This window comes from Pituophis catenifer, unplaced genomic scaffold, assembly GCF_029215685.1.
Source record: "Pituophis catenifer annectens isolate HBS135680 unplaced genomic scaffold, rPitCat1.0.hap2 SCAF_12, whole genome shotgun sequence".
NCBI lineage: Eukaryota > Metazoa > Chordata > Lepidosauria > Squamata > Colubridae > Pituophis > Pituophis catenifer.
Window position 1 is genome coordinate 26,825,046 of NW_027256892.1, and position 15,776 is coordinate 26,840,821.

The window sequence follows — 15,776 nt, forward strand, 5'->3', positions numbered from 1 at the left end:
AGGAGGAAAGGCAGGGGAGCCTCAATTCCCTTTTATACGGGGTGGGTGGGGGGCGGTGGGCGGTGGTGGGGGGTGGTAGAGGCAGGCAGGGAGTCTCATGGAGGCTTTTCAAGCTTGCAGCAAAATAATCTGCTTTAACATTTCCCCAGCTCGTTCCTTTCCTGGTGCCTCACTTCCTGCAAAACTAAAAGGCATCAGAAAAACTAATCCTGGCCTCCTCCCTCTTTCCCACCTGAGGGAGTAGAGCGGGGGAAGACCCTGGGCCAGGCAGGGGGTCCTCAAGGCAAGCAGCAGCTTGGAAAACAGGAACTGGCCACAAGCACCACCTGACTTTCCCACTGAAGCAAAAGAGACCAAAGAACAGCCGTGCACAGAAAGGCCCAAAATGGGCTGTTTGGATCACTCCGAATTTCAACAAATTGTACGCTCTGATAAGCCTGTGCCTGGTCCAGTCAAGCGCTGACTGTTGTAGCCCGTGTTTATCCTGGAGGAGGCAAAGGCAACTGCCTCTTTCTGCAAGCAACCCTGTTCCAAATAGTGGGTGGGTGGGTGGGTGGGGGTGAAGTGATACCCGTTTTCGGGCACAAGCTTCTTAGGGCCCTGCCGCTTCAGCCAACGGACACAAGGAAGCAGGACCCAGTTCCTGCGGTGTCCGTCTGCACGCACCACCCCCCAAACGCACTGCTACGCCGGCACCCCGTACTCCGTACCTGTTGACATGAAGAACGGGATGCGGAACTTCCCGCTCAGCACCCTCGCCCGCAGGTTCTGCAGCGTGCTGCCATCGAAGGGCAGGGCCCCACACACCAGCACATAGAGCACCACCCCAAGGCTCTGCAAAAGAGGAGGTCCTGAGTCCCCTTGGTAGGGCAGCGGGGAGGGAGGGAGGCCCCGCAGAGGAAGGCCAGGGGAGCAAACGGACCAATTTCCCAGCCCAATGGCCAGAGGAGGCCAAGGCAAAGATTCCAGCTTTGAAGCTTCTTGAAGCCAACGAGGCCCTTCAGGCCGCTCCCAAGAGAGAAGAGAATGCCTTGGCCCCTTACCCAGATGTCCACTTTCGGCCCATCGTACTCCTTCCCTTCAAAAAGTTCAGGGGCAGCGTAAGGGGGGGACCCACACCAGGTCTTCAGTAGCTGACCAGGAGTGAAGATGTTACTGAATCCAAAATCTGGCAGAGAAGAAGGAAGGAAGGAAGGAAGGAAGGAAGGAAGGAAGGAAGGAAGGAAGGAAGGAAGGAAGGAAGGGCCGGTGATTTCCCTCCAAACTGCCTATTGCCCAATGCCCTGCACAAGAGCAGGTGGGCGTCCAGGGGAAGCCAGGGACAGCAGCACGCAGAGCCATCGCCTGGCCAGAAATGCCGCCCCTGTGTGTCCCCTGGTTTCCCCACAACCCTCCAGCACAACCCTTAAGGTGCCTCTCCTGGCAGGAGCTGGTGATCCGCCCCCCCCCCGCCCCCCGGCTTTTAGACCCCACTGCCCCAAAATGACTTTCATTGGGTTTGTGCTGAATTGAATTTGCCAGTGTAATATTGTTGAGTCTGCAGATCCTTTTAGATCTCTTCTCTTCCTGCTTCAGCCAGGCTAAACAATGACGTGCCCTCAGGAAGTGCAGCCATTCCATGCAAAGCCCACCTTGCTGTCTCTATTGCAAGGACTGTTCATGAACTCCCATTCTCCCTTTCTGAACTTCCTTTGCCTGCCAGTCCACGAAGGGGCCGCCTGTTTTGCCAGGAGATCTTTGGAAAGCCTGAGGTATAATGGATCACCTGCTATTTTGATGTTCAGATTTGCATCCAGCAGCAAATTCTCGGCCTTCAGGTCTCTGTGGACAATATGGTGACAGTGGCAGAAGTGCACAGCTGCTACTATCTGCTTAAACTTCTTCCGAGCCTCTTTTTCAGCCATTCGTCCGTGAGCCACCAGGTGATCTGAAGGAGAGGCGGGAGGGATGAAGCCGGTTAGACGTCTATTCTGGGCGAATGATGGGACATGCAAGGAAGTGACCTGGGGAGAAATTGATTAGGCCACCTGTGGAAGGAGACGCGGTGTAACTGCCAGCCAAAACTGCTGGTGGGGTAAACTGCTCTCTTGAACTTCGGCACGTTTCCTCCCAAACCGCCTGCAGGGAAAGAGTGAGGCTGATTGGCAGCAAAGGGTTCTCTCCTGTTGGAGCAGCATCCCCAGGGGCCTGCTCTCAGCCCGGCCCCAAGGCTGCCTGCCAGCCCTTCAGGCACTGACTGGAGCAGCTTCCCAGGCTCCTCTGGGAAGCTCGGCCTTGCCAAGGCTTTTGGGGAGAAGCCAAAGAGAAACCTTTCTGGGCAAGAAGGATGGCCTCACAAGGCATGGCCGCCATTTTAGATCCCACTCCACCCCCCACCTCCCCCACCCCGAGGGAAACCATAGTACCCAAGCTGCTCCATTTAGCGTGCCATGGGGTGGCAAAAACTGCCATTCTCACGCAAGAGTGAAGGAGATTGTGGGAGACACCCCCACGAACCCATCTCGCACCAATGGGCAAAGCCGTGGGAGGCAGAACAGACAAGGGCCCTATCTCTACTCCACTGCCTCTCAGGCCGCGGGGGGGAGGAGGGGGCAGAAAAGCCTGGTTATGGGCGCATCTCGTTACGCCCATGTAACAGCTCTCCTGCGCGAGCTGCACTGGCTCCCAGGGGTCTTCCGAGTGCAATTCAAGGTGTTGGTCACCACCTTTAAAGCGCTCCATGGCATAGGATCAGGATATCTACGGGACCGCCTTCTGCCACCAACAGCCTCCCACCGACCAGTTCGCTCCCACAGAGAGGGACTCCTCAGGGTGCCGTCGGCCAAGTTATGCCGGCTGGCGACACCCAGGAGGAGAGCCTTCTCTGTCGGAGCCCCTGCCCTTTGGAATGAATTGCCCCCGGATATTCGTAACATCTCTGATCTCCGGGTCTTTCGCTGTGCCCTCAAGACCCTACTGTTCCAACAGGCGGGGCTGTCTAATTGAATGATTTTAAATTAGGTTTTAACTTTGGGTTTTAAAATTTGGCCAAAACTATTTAATGATTTTAATTAATTTTAACTATGATATTGTATATTTATGTTTTAATTTTGGCTGTACACCGCCCCGAGTCCTTCGGGAGGAGGGCAGTATATAAATATTATTATTATTATTATTATTATTATTATTATTATTATTATTATTATTATTATTATTATTATTATTATTATTATTATTATCCTGCAAAACACAGCAGAACAGAGAGCAGGAAAGTGACCGAGCTCAGCAAGGATGGGCCGGGGGGTGTAATGTGTGTATGTGGGGGGGGGGCGCACTTGGGGGAGTGCACGGGATAAACATCTTCCTCGTGCCTTTGACCAAAGAGCTCAGCAAGGACGGGCCGCGGGGGGGAGGGGAGAGTAGCCATCGGGCTGATCCCCAAGAAGTCCTGTAATAAAAAATGGGGAGTAACCAGCTTAATGCTCATCTCCAGATGGAGCTGCCGAGGGCGCTCTGGGCGCAGTGGTTTTGGCACTAAGCCCCCCACCACCACCACCCACCCTCAGTGAAAAGAGCACCTGGCCTCCCTGGCTGGGACAAAGAGGAGCTGAGCCTTCATATGGGGAGGGGTGGGGGAACGACACACATGCAAAGCACCCCTCCTGCAACTGGACCTCTTTGTCCGGATGCACGTTGAGGATTTCTGCTAACCAAGCAACCTACAGCAGCCGGTGTTTGCTCCGCTCACCTCCACGAAGGCTGAGCTGCTTTTGAGAGCAATCAGGCCAGCCAGTGCAGACAGGCCTCTGCCCAAGCTGAGAGGCCCTGGTGTCTCATACTCCCAGCACCGCAGTCCCCTTTTCCTCTGAGAAGCCCTTCCAGAAAGAGGAAGCCACTCTCTGCCTAAAGGGCCAACAAGCGACGGCGTCCCGAGCGATTCCTGGATCCCCCCCAGTCTGGGCCCAGTCCGGAGCTGCGCCACTGAAACAGCTCCCCACCCCCACCCACTCTGACACTTGCTCCTACCATAATCGGGACTTCTTTGGGGTGGCAGAGCAGGTTCAGTCAGCCTGCCCACGGGCAAAGTGGAGTTGGGCAAAGCATGGCAAGTGAGGAAGGGCATCCTCCACATGAGAATGAGGAAGAGGGGCTGGGAGGGTCTCGCATAACCAGGGAGGGCAGCATGCAGACAGAGCTGGGAAGAGAATGGCAGCACTGGCTTTCCTGGACCTGTGGGAGCTGGCTAGGCCCCAGGGCTGGCAGCAGGAAGATGGTGCCCGGGCCACCGAGAAGGGTGGGCTTTCCTGGGCTCTTCATCTTGGCAACTCGCCCTGCCAAGAGGGGCCGTGGCTTTTGGCTCCCCAAAGCCTCCAGGCAGCTGCAGAGCGCCTCCCGAGAGGCTGCTGCCAAAATGTGACTTCATGTGATCCCAGATGAGAGTGATAAAATATATAGGGGGTAACCACAGCAAACGTGTCCGATTATATTTTAATTATATTTAAACTTTTAGTTTTTGCTCTGGCCCTGCCTGCTTTTTGGAATGCAGTGCAGTAAGACGGGAAAGCCAAGCGTGGCTGTGGCCCAAGAAAAGGAGATTCCCTTTGGGTCATAAAGGTTCAGGGTGGAGTCTCCTTATGGCCTCTTTATCAGCTGAAGTCACCTTGGCTCTTCCCAAAGTTGCCACTGCAACTTTCTCCTGTTAAAAATAAGCCTGCCCAAGAAAGGGACTGGCCTGGATGGCCCTGTTCTTGCGGCTAACCTGGCTTGCCAGATGGTTGTTGGTGCTCTGGGAAACTCAGCAGGGCAGCCCGGTGGGTCTGCTTGAGCTGCCCGGGGACAATTCTAGCTCCGTTGGCAGCTGACCTGCACCAAAGGCCAACATCCTGCGCGGACTGTCCCTTTCCCCAAGTCTTCACATTTTGCGAACTTCGTTATGACAAGCCCCCTCGGAATTCTCCGCTCTTCCTTTCCTCTTATCCAAGTGCACCAGAGCTCACCAATCTTGCTTCCACAGCAATTATGCAGCAGTGGAAACTTCCAAGACCAAAGAGCATCAGCCACAAAGTAAGCAAAAGGGCCAGCAGCTATTTTTTTACTGGAGTTGACGAAGTATATTTTGGCTGAATAAGGCAAACAAGGCACTTACCAAATATCTCCCCTCCGCTGGCATACTCCGTGACCAGATAAATCATTCTCTCTGTCTCCATGACCTGCACAAGGGCAGAAAAGCAGCTGATACGGACAGGCTCAGGACAAAACACCCTCGGCTAATCTGGCTTCTTCTTGGGGGGAGGGGTCCACAGAAGGATTCCCCAGGGGACAGGCACCAAAGGCTCCACAGACCGATGCTTTACGGTTATCTTCTACGCTCCCAACAAAACCGTTTTCCTCTGAAACCACTGCATCCCTCTGAATCAGCAAGAGGCCTCTTGATTGTGGGGGCCAAAAGGAAGCCTTGCGGAGGCCAAGAGCCCACCTGCCCAGTGACACGCAGAGGTTCCCTTTGGATCCAAAGGAGCCGGAAGGTTGGAGGCCCCTCCTGCCCCTCCCCCAAAGTCTTTACCAACATGTTGCCTGTCCCCGTCTCAGTTACCCAGCCGCCAGACCTGATACAATCTGATGATATGAGGGTGGCACAGCATCTTCATAATCTGCACTTCTCGAAAAATCTTTTTGAGGTTCTCTTCATCCAGCTGAGTCTTGTCAATGATCTTTATTGCGACCTGAAAGGGCAAACATGAGAGTAGATATTATTAAACCCAGAACGGGCAGGTTGAGCAGAAGAATTGCTGCTCCTCACCATCTGATTCGTTCTGAGAGCATAAAGCTACCAGAGGAAGAAAAATGACTGCTCTATTTTTTTTTTTATTGAAAAAGTTTTACAAATACCAATTTTTCCCCATCCCCCCCCCCCCCCCCCCCGCATCCCTATTCTATTGAACTGAATGGTTTATTTCTAACTCTGAATAACTTGCCAAGGTTGGGCAAAAAACCCTAATAGGTATGACAGAGATGCCAGCAACTTTCTATAAACTGTGCTCTGAATGGTGGCTTTCCATGAATTTAGTAATTTGAGGAAGATTGTATAAATTGGTTACATTCATCCGTAATGCCAAGCATGCTGAACTAGTCAAAGTGGCCCAGTTCAGATACTAATTTAAACCCAACACAAGAAAACCACCTTATGTGTGAATGCTGATGCAGGAATCAGAGCAGGTACTTGGGGGGGGGGGGGGGGAGTGAGAATAGCAAATAGACTTTGTAAATACCTTAGAAACTCTTGAAGGTGTTATTTTTACAATGGAAGGGAACACAGATCATCAAATAAAGCTTTCCTCTGCTCAAGCGTCTCGTTTTTAACCCAAAACGTTCAGAAAACAAGACTGCCCTAGCCAAGAGTTCCATCTTGTGGAGCTACTTTCAACTGCCAAAAATCCATGCAGCACTCAGTTTAGAAACGGGGATGTCAGAAGGTGGTATTATGGGTTAGCTGAAGAGTTCTAGCCCTTGCCTAACAAGGCCAGGCACCCCTCCTGTCTCTGTCTCTGCCTTCGGCCTTGCCCCCCTTCCAAGATTGGCCTCTTGGTCTCCTGATTATCTATTTTGCGCTCAGAAGGTCTCTGAGCACCACCTGCGGAGCAGCCGTTTTGGGTTGCCAAGGGCTTCCTTTTCTTCTACTGATGCCCCCTCTCTCAGCCCAGCCTGCCTACCTACCTCACAAGGTGGTTTTCAGGGGGAAATGGGAAGAGTAAGCACAAGGTGCCTTGACTTGAGCTCCCAAAGGAAAGCTGAGATCCAAGGTCTAATATAAAAAGAGTAAAATAAACTCAAAGGTCCCTGTATCTAAGTTCCTGCAAGTCCGAGTTCTTCAGCTCAGCCCAGCAACAGCTCTGCAGGCAGCTGTGGGAAGAGAGGCAGGGAGCCCATGAGAGGGATCAACCGTGAATGAGGCTGCTGGCGGTTCTCCACACTGCTCGGTCACCGTGGCTCTTGGCTCTCCTGTGTTCCACCCCATCCCAGCAGATCCTTGCCGAGACCTTCGCTCCGGTGTTTCAAGCCATCTACTTTCCTGCCTGGGTATCTGTCACCATGGCGATCGCAATTCCACACGAAACTCAAATCTATGCCACTTTCCTGGTGCAAATGCCGGGAGCAAGAAGGAGAGGAACTCTCTGCTTTGCCCTTCAGGCAGCAAAACGTTTTACCAGCAGCTCTTTCTGCCTTCTTGAGCCCTTTGCAGCGGCCGTCCCGGAGTGGTAGGTCATCTCTCTTGCCTCCCTGCTCAGGGCTGTCGTGTTTCCGTGGCCCTTTTCAGGGGAAGAGGGGCCCTTTCCTCCCAACAAGCTGCTGACCAAGACCAGAGGGCAGCTCTGCTAACTGAAGGGAAAGCAGGAGAAGGAGGGGAGAGCAAAGCTGGAAAAAACTGGCTTCATCAGGGAAACTCTCCTCCCCACCCGAGGAAGCTTCAGCGCAGGACAATAAAAGCCACCCTGCTCTCTGCTGAAGCCCCCAAGCGTGGAAGGTCTACAGGCAGGGGATGCAGGGTCTGGAGCTCCTCCAGGAAAGCTCTGTGGGGAAGCAGGTGTGCTTCCACCTCTGGAAGTGTGCCACAAGGTCACTTAATAAGCTTTGCTGCTGCTTTAAAAAAGCCAAGGAGGCAGTCACTGAGGGAGGGTTGACATCCTGACTAAAATTAAGGCTTCCTGCGCAGAACCTTCGGAACTTGCTTAATGATCCATCCATCTTCTCTCTTGGCAAAACAGCCGAAGACGACAGTAAAAGGAAATCCTTCAGTCCAATCATTAAACACTTTTTGAAACGCCGACTCTGGGGATAACACTGATCCATCTCCCCACCGGACGGATAGCCAGTTCATAAACAGATGCTCATATCAGCAATCTGAGACAGTCGATCGTGGGCTGCATTACGACGTTGACAAATCTGTTTTGCTGCCTCCTGCATGCTCAATACACCCCTTTCTTCCACACAGTGAGGTTCCAGGTTTGTGACATGCTGTTTAATTCAAATGTAGGCCCACTTCTTTGAACCGTGCCGATCTTTGCAAAGCTGCACCTACAAACATCACCCTGAGTCTTCCCAGAATGGCCAGGAATACGGCGCTGGAGCCAACGTGGCCCAGCCATCTGTTCCCTGTCTTTGCGTGGGCAGCCAACAGGTGGCACCACTGACACCTCCACGGCAGGAGTGGCCCACTGAACTCTCCTGCAGCCTTCGCTCCCACCTCCCAGCCCCAGAAATGAGCACAGCCAGAACTGTTCTCACATGCGTGTCACATCCAAACAGTCACCCTAAGAACTATAAACAATCTAACAACCTCTGGGTGCCTTTGCTGGGACTGAGCCCAGAGCAGCCTGGCCAAAGAAGTTGGGGTGCTTCCTGACCGGAGTTCTCCAGGCAAAACTCAACTAAATAATATTACATCACAGGATTTAAATTTAATAACCGGGAGTCAATGACAGGCTCAGCCAAATGGCAGCATGCCTCTCTGTGCCGTGGTCCAATCTTGGCATGCCAGGAAACAGTGCAGTGGGGCATAAAAAGCTCCCAGGGATAATGGCTAGCGATTTGGAAATCCGAGTAGCAATCTGGGTAGCCCCACATATTATGTCTTGCATTATATACAGACTTATATAGTACATACTCACACACACGCACAATGTGTATGTATGTGTGCGTGTATATATAATGTATATGTATCTATACCTACACCTACCTACCTACCTGTATACATACATACATCCCATTTTTTCTTTTTAATTAGCATGGCAAATCCCCCCCCCCCCCAATTCTGCCTGGGCTCGATCCCCTGTGAAACAGCTCCAGGCCCTTCGGGGGGCCCGGCCTGGCCCTCGGAGCCCCCGGATGGCTTTTCATAGAAGCTGTGCTAGGAGCCTTAGAAATGGACATAGTGAAATTGGTGCCTTTGGCTTCAATACTGAAAACACAAAAGGACGGGCAGGGCAGAGGAGAAAGGGGAGGGGAGGCAGGCAAGGGGTGCCCACAACCCAGGACAGCAGCCACGCAGGGAACGTGTCCGCAGGCAGGGCCGATTCTGTGAGTGCTGGGCAGGACAACGGGAGTGGCTATCCTCTCTTTCTCTCCCTTTCCAGGCAGCACAACTGCTGCTTTTCACACTCCCTCTTGGTGCCCCCCTCTTTTGCAGATATTTCAACAATCAGGGCATCCCGCGGGGGGGGGCATGAAGCAAACCTCCTTCCCCCCCCTCCCTTTCCCCCCCAGTCCTGGAAGGGCACCCTCTGGGTTACCCGCTGAGCCAAGCTGCTTCCCTGATGTGAAACCCCTGGAGTTGGGAATCAGGGCTCTCCTGATGGGTGCAACTGCTCAGGGAAGCTCTGCCTGCGTCTCCTTTGAGGGGAGGCAGTTCGGATAAAGCGGAGAGTGACGCAAGCACTTCCACCAAGGAAACACAAACCAGGAGAGCAGATGATGATCCAACCGAGGCTGTTCTGTCCTCCAAGCAGCTTTCCCACACATGTCCCCAAGCATTCATCGCAGCCCGTGGGTGGGGGAGACGGAAGCCATCTCCCGGGGATGCAGCCCTGAACCTCTCAGAAAGAAGGAAAAGGGGGGGGGATCTGTTCCTTCTTCCAAGTGCAGAGTGGCTCAGGCACGCCAATCATCTCACCTACCGACAAGGAACGGGGGGGGGGGGGCACACAAAACGGACATCCACTTTTAAGATGCATGATGGAGTGGAATGTACGTCTCTCTTGATGGTCTGTCAACTCTGGTAAAATAGAATTTAAAATGTCCAAATCTCATTCATGGTTCTATCGAGGAATTTGTTTCAGTTAACTGATCGGAAGGGCAGAATAAGAGGCTTAAATGGACCTTATTAAAGAGGGGAGGAAAATGGGGAAAGCGGCCCTGGAAAAGGCTGCAGATAATTCAGAGAAGAAACTCTTGGGAACTCAAGAGCTGGGCGGTTATCAGTGTCATGAAAGCTGCAAAAATCGCCCACTTTGGAGATTAGAGGCAGCAAGGACTGAACAGGGCTGGGATGGAAAAGAGAGAGGCAGCATTTAATCACTTGTGACAAAACGTATTTCACAAAAATCAAGCGAGCGTGCGTGACGCAACTGCCAAAACAAAGTCAAACTAAAATCTAACCACATTCAACTGTGCAAAGCTGCCAAACCTTCAGTGATCAAATAAGGTAATAAACATAATGTGCACCCATTAAACGGAGGCTATGAAGTCACCAAGTAGCCTCTCCGCTATTCTCTGAAGCTGAAGCCAGCAGGAGCAACCTTGATGCCAAGCAGGACAGTCTGTCTGCCAGCCGTGGGATAACCTTCCTCTCAATGAACGTGGCTCTTAGATCTCTCGGCAGGAGGTGCCAATGGAGCTGGAGCCCAGCGTAGCTGCTGAGCACTTGCACGGCGTCAGTGAGGAGCCGAAATGCCACGCAAAGTTGCTTAGCAGCCCAGGAGTCCCAGCTTGCCAGAGCAGCAGAAGCATCCTCAAGAGCCCAGCATCCAAAAGCAGGCCGGGACTCCTGAGAAACGGCCCTGCTGACCTAAACCCGGGTCCCGGGCTCCCCCAGACCAGGGACCTGGACCCAAAGGGCAGGGGGTGACAAAGCAAGTTGCCTGTGACTGGTGTCACCCTGGTTATAGCACTGGAAGAGACCTTATAAAGATGAAAGGCTCAGCAGCCTCTGCTAAATCTTGGGCTAATCCTCGGAGACTAAGTAGTGTCAATCTGGATTTGCCAGGAGGCGGACTGACAAACCGCTGATATCACTGAAGGCCTCCTTGGGGCCTCCTCCAGGTTCTGCTAGGCATGGCAAACACGGACTCAAAGATCTTTTGGCATCCCATCCTTATAAACCAAGGCCGGTTTGTCCCAGCCCTGCACTCCCCCCCCAACAGCAGATGCCCCCCTTGCCCATCCCGAAGGAGGTTGCCTGGTGGCCAAAAGGACTTGGCAGCATAATTGCTTGGTGCCTCCCATCTGGGAGTCCCAACCCCTCGCTCAGATGCTTTCTCTGTTGCCAACCATTAACAGAGGGCCTCTCCCACCAATTCCTTACCCCACCATCGTCATCATGACTCCTTGCCAGAAAATGATATGCATTTTGTAGCTTTGTATTTCTATACATACTGTGTACACACACGAATCCAAACACATGCACACGTATGTCCGTCTTTAATTCCTTGTCATCCAAAGGTCCAACCACGACTCTAGCTGACTTCTTCTTCCAAGGAATTCAGCTTTATTGGGTGGCTGGTAGATTTTAATGCTGTGCTCCACAAAATCCCTTTTTGAGAATTCTCAGAGACTTCTGAAATATTCTTTGCAGAAGAAATGTAGATTCTTCAACAACCTTTTTGAAATCTGTCTTCTTGTACTGTTTACATATATTCAAGGATATGTGTTTCCTTTTGTTCGTATTAGGCAACAATTCCACTATCTAAAGGAAGCTTTGTTTTTAATTGTTTTCTTGACACCTCTTGGAGATGATGGTATTTAACCTGACAACAGTATGCATTAGAGCTGATCTGCCATGTTTTATTTATATATAATCCCCAGGTGTTCTTGGAAGGATTGACATCTGGACTTTTTCTTCAACCACATCATGGCCAGAGGCTTTTGGGGGTTAGGAAAAAAAACCAGATCTACGTAGTGTATAGTCTCCAGGTGTTTTGGGTGCATGAATTATCCCCTATAGATTCTGTCTGGCTCTACTGTGTGCCCCTGGCCTGCCTGCTTCTATCCTGTCTCCACTTGGATGAACAAAAGCATTTTCATCCTCACCTCAGGAGAATGATTCACATCAAGCCAGACACAGCCTTTGCTTGCGATGCCTCCTCTCCTTGCTCAGCTGGCTAAAGGACAGTCATCCTTCCGACGTACAAGCCGGGACGTATCCCAGGGCGAGCTCTCAAGCGACAGGCCCTGGGATTTAGCTGGCACCTCCCAAAGCACCAGCAGGGTGCTTAACCTGGATCGCTTTCAGGAAGAGAAGGCGTGGGATGCCTTGGCTTGCACCCCAATTGGCAATCCCTTCCAGAGGAATTTGTCACTGTGTCTAATCGGGTGCTTGGCGGAGCCGGCTAACAACAGCGGCTTCTCATCCTGAAGCTTCCCCTGGTCTGAAGAGGAAGCCAGGGGGCAAAAGCATGTTCATATAATTGTTTGTTTAATTTAAATATGTTGAGCAAGAATCTCTTGCCAGCTTGGCAATCTGGACCAAAATCTCCTTTACTATTCTGTCTATACATATATATGTGCAAAAGCAGGGCATCTTTTAAACACTGAAGCACCATCGCCAAAGGAGAAGTACCATCTTCACAGCAAAGTTCCTTCTCCAAAAGGCTTTTTTAAAACGAATCTATAGTATATTGTAATGACACAAAGAATTTAAAGGCCGATCCCCTTGGATCCTCTGTTCTCACAACAGACTGCCACATACTCAGGCTGAACAGGCAGCAGCCTCATAAAGGCAATTACACTTTCCTAGCCAATGGCATATTTGCAATTGCCAATGGTAACAATAAGATGTTTTGTTACCAGTAGTAATTTTAGAGTTTGCATTTCTACTGTATGAGAAAGCATTTCTTTTTCATAAATTTCCCATCACCAAATCTCACAAATGTTTCCAAATCCTGGTTATATTACAAGAGAGGAAGGAAAAAACCCTCCCTTAATGGGTTCGTTCTAGTTCTGGTATTATTTTGGCTGTCCTCTTCTACATCTCTTCCATAGCACTTTTGAGGCGTGATGGTAGCAGCCGCAGTGTGTCAAGAGGACAGCGTGGTCGATCTACAGGCAGGCTCTGAGTGGCTGCCAGTCACTTTTCCCAAGTTCCAAAGAGGAATATCAGACACCCCAACAGGTTGGGCCAATGCTTCCCAACTAGCCTCTTTTTATATCCCTGCCAGCTCAGAAAATACCAGGCTTTTAACTGAACTTAGCAATATTTATACCAACGTGCATCAAATTGTACTTGCTTATTCTAAACCACACTTTCTATTTCCATTTTACTACGGTAGTTTAGAGAACTTCTTTTTATTGAGAGCACAAATACTCTGATGTTCTCGGGAAACTTGGTCACCTTCTTCTACCTCGATAGTTTGCAAACATCCACAGGAAGCACTGAAGACAGAGATCATAAAACTTCGATGTAAGGATTGTCATTTATACTCCAATTTTTTAATCGGCTCTTGTTCCGCAGAAGAACTTAGTTATTATCACGTTACGGTTAATTGTGCTAACAGATCTTTGATTAAAGATTTTGCCAGAGGCTTTCTGAAAACTATGTAAGCAACACAGACAGAATCATCCACATGGAGAGAATTCTTCATAGAAGAAAGGTAGATTCTTGGGCAATATTTCTGTCTATAAACTTGGCAATTTATCTTTAATGATTATTTTCACTCATTTATTCATAACAGCCTTCAGGTGACCAGTCTTAACTTTCTGGACTCCCCGGGGTCCATTTTTAAAATTAGCATCATGCTGGCCACCTTATGTGCACGTTGCACATTTGACTGTGTTAACCTATGGATATACAGTATCTGGACTTGGCAATCTGTTGGTTTTCAGTGGTCAATATAGGTTTTAGACTTTAGAATTTCACTTGGTATGATTGCTATTTGTCTTAGCTCTTCGGATTCCCTCTCTGAAAATAATCGTTCAGGCATGATGAATACATTGTCTTCAAGCTGTTCCCTATCTGGTGTATTTAATTTTAAGGTTGATCTTTATTAACTTCTCTAGTGATTACTTTGCAAAGCACTTTGCTGATACATTTTTTTTATTTTTTCCACTCTGTGATGTTTGTTCAGGGGCCTTTAGCTACTGAAGTTCCCATGCCCCACTTCCAGTTCCCTTCTTCTGAGGATAGAGATTGGACATCTGGGAGAAAGTCTTCTCAGGAGCCCATTGAAGCTGGGGTGAGCCTGGCACCCCCCCCCCTCTGCTGCCTCACTAATAACCCCGGCTGGGCCAAAGGAAGGAAGGTGCTCCTTCTGCTCTTGGCCAGATCAATTTCAGTTGGGTTTTAGGACCCAAATTGCCTTGGAGGATGTGAGCTACTGTGGGGGATCTGGAACCTTTCAAATTAACTTCTGACAAGCATTTTCTATGCCATTTGCAGCAATCAAGCCAGCAGTTCCCATGGAAACCAGGGCAAAGCGGAGGCAAATTTGGGTGACATAAGCTGCACAGCGACTTCTTGGGGAGCCTTTGGTTACCTGCAGAGGCTTGCAAAAGGCCCTCTTCAACCTGGAAGTGACGCCTCCCCCTATCTCCCCACTGCTTGCTTTCAAGAACACCCATTAAAACAAGAGCGGGCCCTTTTCTCCTTAGTTCGGACACTTATGTGAGCCCAGCTCAACTTTCCCAATTTTTAATCATTCCATGCCAAACCTCCAGCTTGCTCTGTGCAGATGAATGCAGGCCTTGGTCCCCAAAGGCTCAGGAATGGGACAAGCGGAGGTCACTTTTGACGGACATCCATTTTTTAACTCTATACCTTTGAAAAGGTTCCCTTATAATGCATGTCTCAGAAGACTCAGGGGGTCCAGACAGCATGGACAGGAATGAGTAGAGTGAATTAAGACTACTTCGGACTAAAACCCTGACCTCACCAATTTCTTTCACACCCACAACTTACAAGCAGACTTCTGAGACTTACACAGCCTAACCCAAAGGCAGATGCCCCTTGCAAGCACCCAATTTTGCAGTTGTCATTTTCTTCCTCTCTAAAGTCTCACTTCTGTTTTGATGTGTCCTGCATTGAGGAACTAACTGTGGTTTCTCAGAAGTCCATGCAGAGATTTTGAACTCACCATTTTCCTAGGCAGAATACATCCATAAGTAACACTCTTGTCCTATAAGGAGTGGAACTACACATTTTTCATAGTCAGTAGCACACCCTAATGAAGACAATACAGTCAGGCCACTATCAGCCAGCCAGCTGCTGATTGCCAGAAAACATCTGGAAACTACTCTCTGCTAGGCATTATTATCAGGAAAGCTGGAGGCCAAGTCCCAGGCCTTTCATCACCCTTGGGATGGCAGCAATTTTATGTCAATCTTCTGGCTTGGTGTCATTCTCGGCCAGAACGTGCCAGGGAAGCACTGTGCCATGTGGCGCCACTCTAAGCATCTTTTGCACCAGGTCACAATGGCCGGCTTTGCATAGACCAGAATGCGATAATGGTTCACACATCACACCAACCGAGCAAGACAAACAACAGTCATAATCAAGCTGGAATGACTGAGCCTCATATTTGGGAATTCCACAAACTACAGTCTGAGCCAACCAGTTAGAAAAAAAGATTAACAGAGTTTCTGCTGAAGACGACACTTTGAGGACCTTGTTTATAGTAAGAGTTCATATCCGCAAGCTTCCTGCTCCTTTGACCAGCGTTCCTAACATCTGCAAGGGAGCTTGTCCCTTAAGAGCTGTTCCCATCCTCTGAGCCAAGCTTGCCACCCTTGCCCTGCTCCCTTCGGTGCCAGCGTTTAGGAAGCAGCCTCTGAGCTGCCCAGGGATCTGTGAACTACCGACTCAGGTTCCATCGTCAAGCCTGTCATAGCCATAATTATTCTTCCTTGCTTAAGACAAAATATGTTTCTGTTTGAACAAAAACATCTTGGAATGTAATTATTCTGGAAACAGTTACCTTATTATTACTATATTTTAAAAAATAAGGAAGAAAATTTCCAAGCGCTGCCATGTGGGAAAAGGACAAGGAGGCTCTGTCCCTTCTTAGCCGATGTTTTTTGTGGATTTAATTCCA

At 50.0% G+C, this 15,776-nt stretch overlaps 1 protein-coding gene across 3 annotated transcripts in view; it reads right to left on the bottom strand.

The window, feature by feature from the left end:
* SIK3 (SIK family kinase 3) overlaps positions 1-15,776 on the bottom strand; it is a 47,638-nt gene that overhangs the window by 15,766 nt on the left and 16,096 nt on the right. For all 3 annotated transcript variants that reach the window (XM_070952190.1, XM_070952189.1, XM_070952188.1), the window contains exons 2-6: positions 5,586-5,702; positions 5,126-5,189; positions 1,766-1,927; positions 1,044-1,168; positions 711-834 (exon numbers count right to left, since the gene is read on the bottom strand). In XM_070952190.1, the coding sequence (XP_070808291.1) occupies positions 711-834; positions 1,044-1,168; positions 1,766-1,927; positions 5,126-5,189; positions 5,586-5,702 (592 nt within the window). The remainder of the gene's footprint in view (positions 1-710; positions 835-1,043; positions 1,169-1,765; positions 1,928-5,125; positions 5,190-5,585; positions 5,703-15,776) is intronic.